The sequence below is a fragment of the Porites lutea genome, chromosome 3 (assembly GCF_958299795.1).
Source record: "Porites lutea chromosome 3, jaPorLute2.1, whole genome shotgun sequence".
Lineage (NCBI taxonomy): Eukaryota > Metazoa > Cnidaria > Anthozoa > Scleractinia > Poritidae > Porites > Porites lutea.
Window position 1 is genome coordinate 5,722,237 of NC_133203.1, and position 17,091 is coordinate 5,739,327.

Sequence of the window (17,091 nt, forward strand, 5' to 3'; positions counted from 1 at the left end):
CTAAGTCATTGGGGTACATTTCTTTGATACTGTTTACCTGATTACGATGTACAGGCTAATTTGAACTTTTGAGTCCGTGTAGGAAATCCTTATACGGTGGTTCTAAGATTAAACTTTGGAGTCTGTTAAGGAAAACTTTTCATTGAGTAATGAGCAATTAAACTGCATAAAATAGGCACGTTGGTGGTTTTTTAAGTCTTTGAATAAAAGCCTCAAAGCTCATCACACTTTTATGGAAACAAAGAAGTCTTTGTAGACTACACAAGCTGGGCTCGATCCTGGCTGACTCACACCATGTAAATGTGCGTGGATGCATTAAAAAGAAGGTTATTTCACAGTGCTTATGTATTCTACCGCTGTTGTTTTGTTTTTTACCTCTGGGGATCCGATTCCAGACTGGTCACGTGGGGGCCGCGATAAGCTGCGCGCTCCACTGCTAGCCGCTCTCTTTCTTTTCCGACTCATTGGGGTCTGGGAACGAGATCTTGTTACAGTCTCATCTCCCTGCAAATACGGATCGGTACACGTCCAGTGTTATACACGAAATAAACAATGGTAATAGGTGCGCATGATAAAAATACTGCCTACCTCTTCAATGCCTTCCATTGCCTCACCCAAATCAGTATCACTCTTTTTTCGGCTGCGAGCGGCTTGAGCCTATGTGCAAAAAATATTAAAAGATTAAAACAACGAAACCACACGTGGTCCCGATAAAAACTTTTCAATCCTTGGCTTTACATTGCTTTGCTCTGTGATTGCCTGAAAAAGGTCGCACCACTTGTTTTAACCAATCAGATTTAAATTGATAACTAGAAATACATGAATCGCAAGACCTCGCGGAGCACTTCGGGGCAACGGCAAGAAGTAGGATGAAAGGGAAATAAGGCAATAGGTAAGAAAATATATAAATGTAAAAAAACTAACGCTATATAAAGAAACAAACCAAAAGTAAAATAACTGTAAATACTAAACGCAAAGGAAAACAAAAAAGAAAAAAAAAGAAAAAAGAGAAGAGAGAAAAGAAAAGAGGCTTTTCGCCCGGAACTCAGCACCTCGTACGTGCCGGGAAATATTTTTACCACTGCGCCACGTGGGGTCGTGAATGAGAGGATAATATTTTAGTTAAAGCATTTCTCCTAGAATTTCCGCCAGCACGCCTTGTTTAAGCTGATCAAGCACTTATCTGTCAGTGGGTCTCGTGATTGGACAGAGAGATTGTGATTGTTAACCTGCACTATAACTCCACTTGTGAGTATCCCTTAGTTTCACAAGCGCGAACTGACAGTAAAACTATCGCCCTCTCGGCGACGGCCTTACACACATCCATTAAGTCGTCCACGGAGGAGCGTAACGCCTGGACCGCTAGACTTCGGACTGCTCGCTAGTAACAGACTGGTTCTGACGTGAATAAACACAGAATCATTCTAGAGCACTCCCATTATGCTATGATTTGACACTTATCTTTTTCTTGGTCCCAAAAATTTACAGTACATTCTCTATTTTCCAATTCCCCATAATACACTCTGTTTGCCCCCCAAATTTTGAATAAACCATTGTTTTTAAATGCTCCTGGGAGTATTGCATTTTCCCAAGAGCATTTTAAGACAATAAGTTATGCAAAATTTGGGGGGCAGACAGAGTGTATTATGGGGAATTGGAAAATAGTCAATACTACTCCTCACCGAGAAACAAAACAGAAACGATGTGAAGGGGCCCGAAAGTGTGACCTCACATTCTTTCATGCAGACATTAACCAATCAGAAGTGGAGGACAGTTTCCAGCTGGCTTCTGATTGGATTAAATCTGCACGAAACAATGTGAGGTCATAGTTTTGGGCTCCTTGCTGTAAAAGTTCTAACTTACCTTAAGGAACACGGAACGTGAAAGTTTTGCTTTGTTGTTTCTTGGTTTCATCTCACGATGAGCTTTGACAATAAGCTTTTTCTTTTCGCGGATTCTGAAGTAAAGAGAAAATTGCGCTCAGAAAGCTTTAACCAAGACAAGAAAATTCAGAGAGTCGCTAATATATAATTAAACGTATAACTCACTGTTCAGCTTTATTTCTTATATCCTCTTCTTCAGAGTCCAATTCCTCCTGTAAAACGAGACAAATACAAATAATTCGAGAAGTGACCAGTAACCACGATAGAGGAAAGTCAGGCGACACGCTAGAGAGCATTTAACCCCGTGCATACATGGCGGTTGTTTTTGCTTCCTGCGCCCGGTAGGGAACTCTAGAGACCTGCCTCTATAACTTCAAAACCGCACATGCTCAGGCCACCAAAATTACACAGTAAAAACACAAACGGAATCTTGGTAAGAACCTTACTAACAATTACTACAAGAATCTTAAAAAGAAAAATAGTAAGACCTTCTGCAGGAATCTTGGTACAAATGTAAGAATACTGGTAAGATTTTCGAGGGGAATCTTGGTAAGAATTACTATGGCTATCTTGGCATGAATATTGGTAAGATTTACCATGGGTTTCTTGGCTAGAATCTTCGCAAGAATTACCACAGGGAATCTTGGCAAGAATTACTACGGGAATCTTAACAAGAATCTTACTACGGTAATCTTGGCAAGAATCTTGGTAAGAATTACCGCGGGAATCTTGGCAAGAATCTTGGTAAGAATTACTACGGCTATCTTGGCAAGAATCTTGGCAAGAATTACCACGGGAATCTTGGCAAGAATCTTGGTAAGAATTACTATGGGTATCTTGGCAAGAATCTTGTCAAGAATTACCACAGGAATCTTGGCAAGAATTAAGACGGGAATCTTGGCAAGAATCTTGGAAGGATTTACTATAGGTATCTTGGCAAGAATCGTGGTAAGAATAACTATGGGTATCTTGGCAAGAATCTTAGCAAGAGTTACCACAGGAATCTTAGCAAGAATGAACACGGGAGTCTTGGCAAAAATCGTGGTAAGAATCTTGGTAAGATTTACTATAGGTATCTTGGCATGAATCTTGGTAAGAATTGCTACGGGTATCTTGGCAAGACAAGAATCTTGGCAAGAATTACCACGGGAATCTTGGCAAGAATCTTGGTAAGAATTACTATGGGTATCTTGGCAAGACAAGAATCTTGGCAAGAATTACCACGGGAATCTTGGCAAGAATCTTGGTAAGAATTACTATGCGGATCTTGGTAAGAATCTTGGTAACATTTGTTATCGGTACCTTGGTAAGAATCTTGGTAAGATTTACCATGGGTATCTTGGCAAGAATCTTGGTAAGAATTATTATGGGTATCTTGGGAAGAATCTTGGCAAGAATTTCCACAGGGAATCTTGGCAAGATTTACAACGGGAATGTTGGTATGAATTACTACGGGAATCTTTGCAAGAATCCCCACGGGAATCTTGGCAAGAATCTTGGTAGAAAATACCGCGGGAATCATGGCAAGAATCTTGGTAAGAATTACCGTGGGGATCTTGGCAAGAATCTCGGCAAGAACTGCCACAGGAATCTTGGCAAGAATCGTGGCAAGAATTACCATGGGTATCTTGGCAAGAATCTTGGCAAGAATTAACACGGGAATTTTGGCAAGAATCTTGGCAAGAATTACAATGGGAATCTTAGGAAAAATCTTGGTAAGAATTACTATAAGTATCTTAGCAAGAATCTTAGTAAGATCTACTATAGGTATCTTGGCAAGAATCTTGGTAAGAATTACTATGGGTATCTTGGTAAGAATCTTGGTAAGAATTACTACGGGAATCTTGGTAAGAATTACCACGGGAATCTTGGCAAGAATCTTGGTAAGAATTACTGCGGGGATCTTGTCAAGAATTGCCATAGGAATCTTGGCAAGAATTACTGTAGGTATCTCGGCAAGAATCTTGGTAAGATTTACCATAGGTATCTTGGCAAGAATCTTGGTTAAGATTTACTCTGGGTATCTTGGCAAGAACCTTGGCAAGAATTACCCGGGAATCTTGGTAAGAATTAGATCAATGAAGTCAGCCACATTCTTTCCAAGATAAATCTCTGGTAAAATATCATGTTTCTCGTCACCTTTTGCCAGATCCCAATGCTCCCGCATATCCATGTAGTAATCTTCTCCCATCTCAATCTCTAGATCTCTGGCCAGTTTGCGCTTGGGCTGGTCTCCTTCAACAACCATAGCCTGCCTTTTGTCCAGTACAGCCTGTATATGAAGTGGCAAAAATACAGTTTGAATCAATATTATAAGACAATCCACACTCTCACTTTGTGGACATAATTTCTTGTAATATGACACAGTGTAGATCTAATAAATACATGTATTACAATCACCTTGACAGATAGCCTGTGAACAGGCTTTCTGTTTGGGGAAAAAATAGCGACGAAAAGGAAGGGAAAGGGGGGAGAGAGCCTGTGAGGCCGCTATTCTGCCCCCTTGTAATTATCCTGTCGATCATCTGTCAGAAAGATCGTTATCTGTCAATCAATTTCGCGTGTAAATAACTCCTGGAAAAATCAACGGGAAATGAGCGGTGTTTTGCTCCGTTTGAAAACATAGTGAAATGGAGCGCGAGCTTCATTGTCGAGTTTGCAAAAAGTCGTTGATCTCCGGTAAGAGAATTAATAGGGTGCCGGTCTTTGGCGTTTCAAGAAATAAGACCTTGCTCGTTGACAGTGGTCAGGACAGCGTTGTACTAGTGCAAGCATTTGAATCCTTCAGATTTCCCTTTGAGCATGGAGAAAGGTTTTCCGATTTGCATAATTATGTAAGCTGCTTAACTTGTGTGTGATAAGCCGTTCGTCTTGCTAGTTCCGTTTGTAATTTAACAAGCCGCTGCAATGAGCGAACTTGGAATGCGGAATGTACAGATACTATTATGACTTCTCCAGAACATGAAGCTACAAAGACAAGTACAAACTACAAAGAGATCAGCAGCGCTTTGATCGCTGACAGGAATTACACCTTCGGGTATTTATGGCAATAAAAAGGGGCGGTAGGCCGACACGACTTTTACTTCATGCCAAAATGCTGCTTGTTCCCATCAGTTTTTTCCTCCGCGGGGTACATTATTCTCTCGAAGGTTCTGCATTTCACTGAGCAAATGTGATTTTAGCCGCTTGTTTCATACTGTGAGGTCATAGCACACATATCGATTTACTGTGGTTTTTGTTTCTGGTCGAGACGATTTGCCCTCTGATGCAAGAGCATTTTCTTTGACCTCTTTTGAAGGGTAAAGCTTTTTATTGCGGCTGAGTAAGAGTCTTACTTTTCTCCAAAGTGCCTTCTGGATCTGAATAACTAAGCGATTTTCTTTGGTCCGTGAATGTAATGTTTTTCTGCAATGTTGTATCACGCTGAGCCCAGCTCGTTAGTTTTCTTTGCAGAACGTTTAAAAATTATCACGGATAGTGATTTACTACAGATCCAAAATTATAAGATTGAAATGCAGCTTAAACTGAAGGTACATCAACTATGGAGGATTGCATTGTGATTCGGTAAACTCCAGCTTAGTGTTTTTCTAAAGATAGTTTGGGTCTTTTGACTGGAGCGCGTACTTCCTCCCGTGGTAATAGTCTTTGGACTGTTTTGTTATTGCCACTCCGTGATCAAATCGCGTGCTACGTGCCAACCGAGAGCTGATGTCAATCAGACCTATCAACAGTCAGTGTTCTCGCCAATAAGAGCTTGCATCAGGATCTGATTCACAGCGGGTGCCGTGGAATGGCGGTCCCAAATGTTTGTCTACAGGCCTTTTCACTTTTCCCTCTCCCCACCCCGCTCGACCAAAGGCCTGTTCACAGGCTCCTTGACAGAATGGTTACTAACAGTAATATTTAAAACAAATGAACAACGATCCTCGCAGTTGTGAACGTAAATTTATGCAATTGCGTAAGAAGCCTGAAAAACATTCAGGACTTCCATGAAATTTGAACCCATGACCTCGCAATACCAGTGCGACACTCTAACCAACTAAGCTACAATGTATGAAAATCATAAATCACAACTGCAACGATCATTTTTCTTTTTTTTAAAAGTCATTTCCACAGTTCTCATATATGATTTATTTTATGCACATTTGTCAGTAATAATTAAACCATCATAAGGTACTATAAAGCAGGGTGTAAAGAAAGTCAGTTTTACAGCCTGCCATTCGGGAAAAGTATAGCTACAGGCGTAGCATAATAACTTAAGCACAGTTCTTCTGTAAAACTCATGGCTTCGGCCTACGGCCGAAGATGCGTCGGCCTTCGGCCAACACCGAAAATTCCCGCCGTACGCGAGAAAAACCTCTGGTACCCAGGGTGCTGTAATTTGAATTTCCCAAAAAACTTCACTTGCCCAATAGGCAAGTTAAGAACAAATTTCAATAGCCTGATAGAAAAATCCACTTAACCCTGGGCTTTCTTTATACGCTTTTGTATTTAATACTCTTTGTTTATCTTTAAGCTCTCAAAAAGGAACAGTGCAAAGAAAAATCTGATGTGTTCACTCTCTATTTACACAGAACTCAATGTTTGTGCATGGGTGGTGCTGTTTATGCCAATAAAACAAACAGTCATCTACTGTGGTATTTTTTCTACATTACTGCGTTTTTCAAAAACACGCGAACTCCAAAGTTCGAAAGCCAACTAACGTTTGTGTTATTCGCTGCAGTCAATCATCTTAGCGGACCTCTCAGGAAACAGAACTTTACTTAAATGGGTTCAAAAGGTCATGGCTTGTGATCTGTGATTAGCGGATTCCGATCCGTTTTGTGTGTTTCTGTTTTCAAGGTTCATTGCTTGTGATGGTAAAAGTGTAATTATGATTAAGGGCAGCAAAAAACGCAATTGTGAAGGCAGCTTTTGAACTAGAAAGTTCGCGTGTTTGTGAAAAGCACAGTAACAGAGTCTATACTATACAGCACAAACTTCCATGAGAGTTTATCTATCTCTCGTACAACCAGTGTTAACTTCCCAAGACAATTTTCTTATGTGATCAATGTCCTAACCCTCACTATTTCTTTATTAAATAACACATTGATTCCCCCGAGAGAAAGTCTATACTGATCACTGTGGGCTTTAAGGATTGATTACAGTTACTTTATGAGATGTTCGCGATAGTGTGGCATTACCTGAGGAATGCAGGGTGGTCTTCTTTCTGATCTCTCTGTGCTGGCATGGCAACATGAAGTCTGTTCATAACGTCTGATGTTTTTTTGCTCTTCATCTTTATTTCAACTCTCTGAGCTAGGAGCTGATCACAAGCTTCATTTCTGACAGTCATCACACCTTCTTCACTAACTGTACTCATTGGAAGAAGGGAAACACCTACAGAAACAGCCAGGAGTTTATCTCTATGTTCGTTCTTTGTTTATACACAAAAAAAATTTCAATAATGTACAAACATACACTGCCTTAATATAACAAGTTCTAATTCTGGGGGAGAGACTTACTATGTTTACAAAAGTCAAGTAAAAATAGTTTGCCTTCTAAGTTAACGGTTTAGGATAATGATGAGGATTATGTAGCCTGTGGACAAGCTCCCCTCTTTAGGCGAGCCAAGCGAGCCACACGAGAATGCGCGAGAGAGCGAGCGACAAAGCCGCGAGAGACCGAGAAAAGAAGAGCTTGTAACAATCTCTCATGAGTTTTAATTTGTACATGTACTTCGCCCAGATGAAAGGATAAATGACGTTCTGGAAATCAAAGTTGATTGATGACGGGCCTAGCTCAAGGGAAAGTATTATCACCAAAACCTGCGTTATGTTGGCGATCGCTGAACTCACTTCAAAAAAGAAAAGACTGGCAGAGGAAGAAAATGGCTTTCTTCTTCTGTGAAAGATAACTTTCATCTGTGTGTCAAATTTGAATCTCAGGAAAATTCAGAAACTGGTACATGACAGTGTAGCTGACGAAGAATTAGCAGCTGACTGTCGAGAAGGTCAATAGAAAGAGTAGGAAGCAACTGAGGAGTAAAACATAAAAGAACCAAGTCCAGGAAAATGCTCTTCTCCAGTTCCGAAACAGACAAATATATACTGTGTTTCAAAAACTAGTAATTGTGACGATGAGCTTAGTCTTCTGACTGTGGATAACTTTTCGAATGTTAACGAGACGAGAATCAAAGTATTGAGTTCTTATCCTAGTGGACATGTTGTAGTTCGATGTCCAGAGGATAAAAAAACACATCAGTGGTCAAAAACATTGCTTTGATGAAGTGAAAAGCTGTTGAGAAAGCGATTTAATAAATAAATAAATTCTATGTGCCCTCAGCTGTCTTAACGTGACGTTCTAATCTGCACACCTTTGCAGTGACAGTTTTAATGTTTTGGGGTGTTTAGGGTGGAAATGAAAATTAATGAGTAAACATTGCACGCTCTTCTCCCTCTCCCCCAACTGCCGCTTTCAAGTCTCCTCTCACGTGTCTACTTTTCGCAATGGAGAGCTTGCTCGCAGGCTAAGGATGATGATGACGGTGGTGGTAGTGATGATGACGATGGTGATAATGATGACTACTATGATGATCAATGATGATCAAAGATCATAATCACCAAGATAAGGATTTTTATAATGATGATGATGATGGTAATGATACTGAGATGATGATCTGGGCCTGGTTCCTTGAAAGACGGTTAAGTTTAACCCAGGACTAAGCCAAATTTCGCTTCCCCAACTGCTGCTTTCACATCTCCTCTCGCGTGTCTACTTCTCCCGATGTCCTACAAATGGAGAGCTTGCTCACAGACTAAGGATGATGATGATGACGATGACAATGGTGGTAGCGATGATGATGGTGATGATGATGATGATGACGACCATCATCATGATGATCAATGATGATCATGATCATTATCACCAAGATAATGATTTTGATGATAATGATGATGATGATCAGAGCATTAAGGGTTTCCTGGGTAAACTGTGGTAAAGTAGGTGGACTGTAATACAGCATGGTACTACAATGTAATGAAGATCAAGCAGAATATTACCTTCTTGATCAAAAACTTTCATCAACTCTTTCTTCTCCTCAGAAAGCTCATCAGGTCTAAGCACATCAATTTTGTTTAAGATTACCAGCAAGGGTTTGTTTACAAACAGAGGTTTAATACCATTAAACAGCTCCATCTGTTCCTCAAGAGTGTGACCACACTGCTCTGAAATGTCCATCACGTAGAGAATTGCCGCTCGCAAGTGAGCAAAGGCAGTAATTGCCTAAAAAATTCGGGTAAATTTTTAGATCTTTCTTTTTTAAAAAAATCACAATGATTTGTAACAAAAGACTTACATCATTGACAAACTTTCTAACCTGCATTTCTATCGTTTTTCTTTCTTCTAATGAATGGTTGAGGATTCCTGGATTGTCAACAACCTATGAATAATAAAAATACAACACATGCATACATGTACAGACTGGTAATATTGTATGATCAGCATACAATATCAACTTACACAAATGAAACCACAATGACTGTTAGTCAAACGTTTAATTTCCCAATGAAGTACAGTGTAGTAGCAAATGTTATTTTGACTATTGATAGACATGGGAACAAAATTAAAATATCTCAGAAATTTTAAAATAAATGTTGTGGCACAGTTTAGAGACATGTGGATAGTTGTGATCAATTTTTTTGGTTTTGATTCTTTTTTGAAATACTTTACATGGTTACTAACAGTTGTTCAATTCTATATAATTTTGGAATAACTGCAGATTATAATATATTGTAGTATTAATTGCACTTATTTTTTGCATCCTTTTTAGGTTTTTAAAATTACCAGTAGCTTATACTTGAAGTACTGTAGTTTTAAAAATATCAAGGTCTTCAATTTTACTTGTTCTTGAACCCTTTCCCCAGGGTTTCATGCTGCTGCATTTTAAATAGGGGAACATGTTTGCACATATTTTTAGCCACTTTTCAAGGACCCTTTTTAGTGGTTTTTGAGAATTCGGTCAAGCACATTTTCTAACATAATTAATATATTAGTAGTACTACTTTATCATTATTATTGATGTAACTAGGATACATCAGATGACTGAGTAACTCATCCTACATAAACTTTTCACTTTGAACATCTTATGTAAGTGAAGCCAGAATTGTTAAAATTTATTAACACGAGACAAATGTTGAACAGCAGCAATAAATAATGCTGTAATGTACCTTCACTGAAAATCAATGTTCTAACACATAGATACCCAAAGCGTGTCCAAAGGGTTTTTGTGATAGGTTTCGATATGCAGTGTGTCACTCACTCACTTTGAGTCGACAGAGATTGGCTCTACTGTTTCGACTCGAACTCACTGCCTGATATGAAAACGACATAGTTCGTTGTTGCCGAGGGGTGCCTGAGTTGTACATTCACTCATGCATAGTTCAACGTGAGAAAACCCTGGCGATGGGGTTGTTACTTTCATGTTCCCTACGAAAGCATCAACACTCTGTGTCGATTCTGTCAGAAAGATATAGGTTGCGTATATGCACTACAAGTATATCTTAATCATAGGCAATGAGGCAGTTTAAATTTCCAGTAAGAACAAAGGAAGAACGTTGCCAATAAATCGTGCATTTAGTTGAGCACGGTTCAACTTTTACATTAATGCGTGACCTTCCATACTTTGCCTCTTTTTTAAACATTTTAGGTATCTACATGATTGTACACATACATACTGTACATGTACGCTTGTGAAAATTGCGACAGTAGAAATCCACCCTAAGAGACTATATTTTTAGGTGCTTTAAGGACCCTAAGGGCTTAATTTTTTTATGTGACTCGCGCCTTTGAATACTTGTTTACTCAAACTAGTGTCTCATAAAACTGGAATAGTTCTCAGTTTTCTTTTTGCTTAAAAAGAATCGCATTATGCCCTCATAGCCGGTAATCATGATCAATGATATTGATTTTGAAAATTGATAAAGGCGTGGAAATGTACAACCTGTACCTTGTATCAGTAGTTATTATAGAATGTAGAAGTTCTCTTCTATGAGTAGTAGCCTGCTTAGCAGGTATTTGTTTAAACATATTTTTCATTTGTGGTGGAGATAGAGTGGCATGGAAGCTCAGAGGTCAAAGATATTTTTCAAGGGAGGGGACAATATCATTTTGTTCTGTACCAATGTCACTTTTCACTTCACATTGCTCAGTACAAAGAAAATATCACTTTGTACTTTGTATTTTTTACATCTGCGTGCTGTGTCCCTGACACATAAAAATCCCCAAAGATGCTAAATAATTTATGGTATGCATCCCGTATGACACAAATATTGATTGATTGATCTGAAGGTGTTTCTGTAGAATATCCTGTTTGTGTGATTTCTGTGGCTGTTGTTAAATGATGCTTATTTCTTTCAGTCTTTGTTGTGCTTTACAATAGACGGAGTATATTTTTACACAGTATATTTCAGTAAACTGAAATACAGAGTTTTGGAGTCTGTCTTTGGATTAACTGTGTGGTTACAAAAGACCCGGGGACTCATTGTTTGTTTTTTGAACTGGGACTCATGACTTTTCACAAATTGAGTCCCAGGACTCACCATAACATATTTGTAACAAAATCACTGATTATCTATGAAAGTATGAGGTATTTAACCTGAAACTCAGATCAGTGAGTTAAACATTGAATTAACTGTCTTAAAAATTGTGACCCGCTTTTCTCCCTCATGACCCCATTTTAGCTTCTCTATGGGTCCTGTGGACCCCAGGGTGGTAACAATCTTGGTAAGAACACTGAGAAAACTATTCAGAACCAATACTAGTACTATGTAATACCAGTAATAAAACTGTACAGAACCAATACCATTTGTAACAATTTTACTACCCTTGCAACTTCATTTAGCACGGAACCAATATTAATTTTTCTGAAGTCATTAATGAGCATCTGTCCAATTCAATGAAGGAAAGTTTTTCCTTGGTATTGGCTGCATTGACAAGAAACCATACAAATTGATACTGTTATGGTATCAAAATTGCTGCTTTTACATTTGTCAAAATCAAACTGCTTCAACATACAAGCTGATGTTGGTACGATACAAAAAAAAATACTGGTATTGTACAAAACTGACAAGTTAGGGTAGTACACTTTTATATCAATTGGCACTTCAGTACAAATATGATGTTGTTACATTATTTTGTTAAACCAACTCTTCTGTTAAACTGACTTTTTTACCAAACAGGGTTATACACATGTAGCTGTCTATTGATGTTGGTACAGTACAAAGTTGATTTTGTTAGTGTACCAAATTACACAGTCACAGTGCAAAACATGTCATTTTCGTTTGGTGTATTATGCCACATGAATTGTCAGAGGATGAATAAAAAACACAACATAAAACTACATGTAAAAAAACTGGGCTGGGGTGAATGTACAGTCAACATTACACATATGTACAGGTAAAAGTCTGGTCTGACCTGCCATCTGAGATATTTGTAATCCATGTGGCCAACAAATGGGGACTTGGTTTTGAGGACGTATGGTTGGACTTTAACATCTGCTCTTGTCACCTTTAGGGAACATAAAAAATAATTATGTTTGTTGCAATGCTATGGTTATAAACCTTACAGTAATAACTCTGTTAACTGCCTGAGGATCACCAAATTAATGATTGCAATTGGAATTCACAATGCCTGGCTCTCACTCGTAGCACATTAGCAACAACAAAGGTGGCAGCTAAGAAAACATCACTTTAAAAGTGAATTCGCATTGCCTCAAACTTTATCACACTTATTCCATCTTGTTTAATTCGTCAAATGTGGGCAAATTTTTTGGAGTTGAATTCTAAAGGGTTGTAACAAAGTTCAGGAAAAGAAAAAGAAAGTTGTTGTCTTGGGTTCCTGTCCATGACAAAATGTGAAATTACACACTTCCATGTTGTAGTCCTGCAACGATGGCTAAGAAAATAATGTACAAAGTTGTTGTTTTGCTAATCTAACGAATTGCCTTTTTGTCTTTCTAATTGCTGTTACAATTGTCATTGCTTTAACTTCCTTTTTAAGTACGAGGGTAACATTCGTTACAAGTGGCCCAGTGCATGAAGTTTTCATTTTAGCCCTCCAACAATGGGCAAATTTTTTTGGAGTTGAATTCTGAAGGGCTGTAACAAAGTTCAGGAAAACAAAAAGAAAGTCGTTGTCTTGCGTTTCTGTCCATTTTAACCCTCCAACAATTTAAGTCAGGATTACAAAGGTACATGTAATAAACCTTACAGAGTTTCCAGTGTGACAGTAGTAGTGTGACAGTAGTAGTGGTAGTGGTACGTTCTAGTAGTAGTGAATTGTGCCGTCATCAGTCAAAACGTGGACTGAAGTGGCTGCGAGAGTGCGCCTTTACATGCTGACATCCAATCTCACCTCTCTGGTCCCTCTAGAATTTAGCCATTGGCTGCAAGTGAGGAAAGTTGGCACCGCATATTTATAAACATTTATAAGAAGTCCAATGTTTGGAAAGATAAGGCAAGAATTCCAGTGCTTTGAAAGATAAGATAAGAACTCCACTGTTGGAAGAACAAGACAAGAATTCCAATGATTCAAACGATAACATAAGAATTCACTGACATCTTTAGAAGGATACAATCAGAATTCCAATGTTTGAAAGGATAAGAAAAGAATTCCAATGTTTGGAAGGATAAGATAAGGTTTTTATTGATTATAAGTATAGCGCCGGGATTCCAATGTTCGGGAGGGTAAGATAAAAAAAGCAATGTTTCAAAGGACAAAATCAAAATTCAAACGTTAGAAAAATTAAACGTTAGCAAGACAAGAGGAGTTCCAACGTTTAGAAGGATAAGATAATAAATACAATGTTTAGAAGGATATAGGCCAAAATTCCAAAGTTTGGAGGTGCAAGATCATTCTTCGAATGTTTTAAAGGAAAAGGCCAGAATTCAAAAGTTTGGAAGTGTATTTTTAATGTTTGGAAGCTAGGATAAGGCCAGATTTCCAAAGTTTGGATGTGTAAGATAAGTATTTCAATGTTTGGAAGGACTATAAGGCCAGAATTCCAAAGTTTGAAAGGATAAGATCAGAACGCCAATCTTTTGAAGAATAACGTGATAATTCCAATGTTTGCAAGGACAGGATCTGTATTCTAAAAGTTCAAGGATAAGGGCAAAAACTCCAATGTTTGGAATGGTTACATTCAGAATTTTAATGTTTGGAAAGATTAATTTTATGTGAACAGAATTAAAATTTTGGGAAGAAAGAAATTCAGATTTCAAATGGTTTGAGCAATGCCATTTAGATTTCAAATGTTTGGAAGAATAACAATCATAGTTTGAAGGGTGATTAGCAATCAAACAGTTCAGAAGCTTAGTAGTCAACCATTTCACAAGCTTAGTGGCTTAGTGGTCCACGAGCTTAGCGGTCAAGTGGTCCATGAGCATCCAGTAATCAATCCCATATAAGTGCAGGCTCACCGTACATGGTAGCTTTGCACACTGCTAGGATCTTTGAGTTCTTCATAATTTGAGCATTAGTGCAGTGGTCTGTGGAGTGGTTGCTTTGGCATCTTCTCCCCCCCCTCCAACCCTTATTTTTCTTCCTTCCACTGTTTCATCAGTGTGACAGTTGCCTGAAATGAGAGCTCATAGCTGGGTTGCACGGATTTGCCAGCCATAGGGGCAGTATTCTATCTAGGGAATGGCTGGCCACAGTGGAATTAAGTCCCTGCGAGTATGCCAGGCACCCACCTTTCACTAAGCATAGACAGTTGGTTAAGTGTTTGGAAGGGTGACATTCAAATGTTTAAAACTGTTAATTTTATTATTCTAAGTCATTACCCGAATGGTAAACGGCATTGAACTTTTTTCTGTTTCCCTCACCACTGTTGTGTTCATGGAAGAGTGAAGGCCGCCCTTGTATGTTAAATATCCCACTGTGTGTTTGTTGAGTTGCCTAGCAAGCACTGAGTGAAGTAACAATAGAAAATATTGTTACTATCTTTAGGTAAATGAATGTCAGTCACAACTCTTTATACAGGGATAACACTGATGCCACATGCAGTCACAAAATTATAATGATTTAGATCAAGTTTTTTTATTGTTGACAATAATTTGTCGTAATGTTTTTCAACTTATAAAATTGTTTTTTTCACTGAGAGTAAAAAATATATTGATTCCAAATTTTTTCACTCACCTGCCCAACAGGGAAATCAGTCACGAACTAGTCATAGCTTGATTTCAAGATCAACTTTCCCCCGGCAAGTGTTATCATAATATTATTTTATATAAAATGTTCACTTACTGCAAGCTTATTAATTTTTGAGGCTGGGAGCTTATTAAATTTTCACCATTTTCGGCAAGTGTAGTATGTTTATTTTGCAACAAAACAATAAAATTAATGCTAATAACAATTAGCACTTGTTATTAGGCGCTTATTCAAGGCTGAGAACCTATTAACTTTTTCTGCCTCTAGGATGGGCGCTTATTTGAGGTGGGCGCTAATTTGAGGTTGAACACTTATTTGAATAAATACTGTAATTGGCAATTATAAATTAAGTGAGAAAAGGTGCCATTTCATGCCATTTGCTATATCTTTTTATAAAGCTAAAACATGTCTTTCCATCCTTGAATTCCAAAAATAATGGTAAAGTTCAGTAATTTAACATTATATGAAGGCACTAAAACTGTTTCAGTGGGATGGGTAGATATGGATTGAAAGCGAGGGGGGGGGGGGGGGGGTGAGTAATTAAGTTTTCCTGCTCCATATTGGTAACTTAAGAAAGTGTATTTTAGGGATGGGTAGGGTGCTTATTCAAGAGGGGCACTTGTTTGATATTTAGCCTACAGGGTCAGTGTATTTGGGAAGTGCACCTATTATAGCATGGGTGCTCATTTGAGGAAATACAGTAAATTGTAGAGCATTTTTAGGGAAAAAGGAAGACCTCATGCCGGGAACGGGCGGGGGGGAGGTTCTCAACAAATTTTTATTTGTGGAGGCTCCACCCTGAGGTCCAACCCTGTATCCTTTAAAATACCATTTTTTCACTAAAAAGGTACCCCTTTCATTTACCTTCTATTGACAAATGGTACCCATTTCATATACCTTGTTTACAACTCTATCTGTATCCCTTTTAACTGCTGTAAATGCACTTTCATTTAAATAGGAACCAACTGCAAAAATTGAATGTTTTCTTGACTTTATGAAGCCGTAAAATTCATCTGTAAGCCCTTTTGGGCCTTTTCACTGACCCAAATGACAGATTTCCCTACCCTTTCATATACCTGAAGCCTGAAAAAGGTACCGCTTTCGGGCGGAGCCTCCCTGTATAGGCCATTATAGGGAGTACCCCCCAGGGACCTCCAAGCACTATAAATGATGCATCACCTCCTCTTGGATGGAAAGATCAGTCATCAATATATGAAGCATAACCATAGCATTATGTGACTTGTTCAGTCAGGGATTCTTTAGAAGCGACAAACAGATGACTAAAATCGGCAATAAATCCATGCCCTTGTTTCATTTGTGCAAATCTGCTCATTTAATTGTGTGTGTTTATTGCAGTAGATGAGGGACAGGTCAGTCTAATGTTATCTTACTTACATCAGCAGGTGTTCTCCAACTTTCAATAACCTGAAAAGAGAGTAAAAATAGCTTATTTCAGTTTCAGTAACAAGAGGCAAAATGTCTCTCTCTGAACCATTCAGTGTTTTAAACTCCTCAAGGGTTTTAAGGCCTGGGTCGATGGTGTGTTCGGAGCATATTATAATAATATTGAATGACAGTGATTATCTTTCGCTTGGAGATTGGGAATAAATGAAATTTTCCACAAAAGTAAATCTTGAGGACTTCTTGTGCCTTAGGCCCAGTTCAGATGCCAAACTTTTCATGAGCTGAACCTAATACATTAAATCAAGTACATGAAAACTTTGGCGTCTGAATCAATTAGAAACGTCTGCAGGCTTTAATTTGGAACAGCTCAGCCGTTCTTTTTGCCTAGCCTATGGAGTGACTTTGGAACACCTTTGATTTAGACCCCGAACTTTTCACGTACCGAACCTAATGCATAAATTATTATTAACATAACATATTTAGTTACAAGCAGTTTGACCAAAATGAACATTTTTACCTTTTGACTTTAGTTCAGTGGCAATTAAGAATGACATCTAAATCAATTCAGCTGGCCTAAATAATTTGGGTCAGCCTTAATTCAAATTAGGTTTGGCTCTTA

The 17,091-nt window shown here is 38.4% G+C and overlaps 1 protein-coding gene and 1 pseudogene across 1 annotated transcript; both read right to left on the reverse strand.

The window, feature by feature from the left end:
• The window catches only part of LOC140931474 (GTP-binding protein 4-like), an 11,814-nt pseudogene extending 4,556 nt beyond the window's left edge, over nt 1-7,258 (reverse strand).
• Nucleotides 7,259-8,076: 818 nt separating this feature from the next.
• On the reverse strand, nt 8,077-16,497 carry LOC140931475 (GTP-binding protein 4-like). Its single transcript, XM_073381287.1, has 6 exons — nt 16,464-16,497; nt 14,702-14,826; nt 12,336-12,428; nt 9,241-9,303; nt 8,924-9,146; nt 8,077-8,159 (listed from the first exon to the last, which is right to left on the reverse strand). The coding sequence occupies exons 2-6, from the start codon at nt 14,756-14,758 to the stop codon at nt 8,077-8,079; spliced, it is 519 nt and encodes a 172-aa protein (XP_073237388.1). The 5' UTR covers nt 14,759-14,826; nt 16,464-16,497.
• Nucleotides 16,498-17,091: the final 594 nt, after the last annotated feature.

What these genes read in the sequence shown, in the direction of transcription:
- LOC140931475 (XM_073381287.1), bottom strand. Translation starts at nt 14,758, where the DNA reads ATGAACACAACAGTGGTGAGGGAAACAGAAAAAAGTTCAATGCCGTTT. An exon ending in GAAAAACGATAGAAATGCAG is followed by an intron (nt 9,147 to 9,240) that starts GTTAGAAAGTTT and finishes CGAATTTTTTAG; the next exon opens with GCAATTACTGCCTTTGCTCA. An exon ending in GAAAGTTTTTGATCAAGAAG is followed by an intron (nt 8,160 to 8,923) that starts GTAATATTCTGC and finishes CTTTCTCAACAG; the next exon opens with CTTTTCACTTCATCAAAGCA.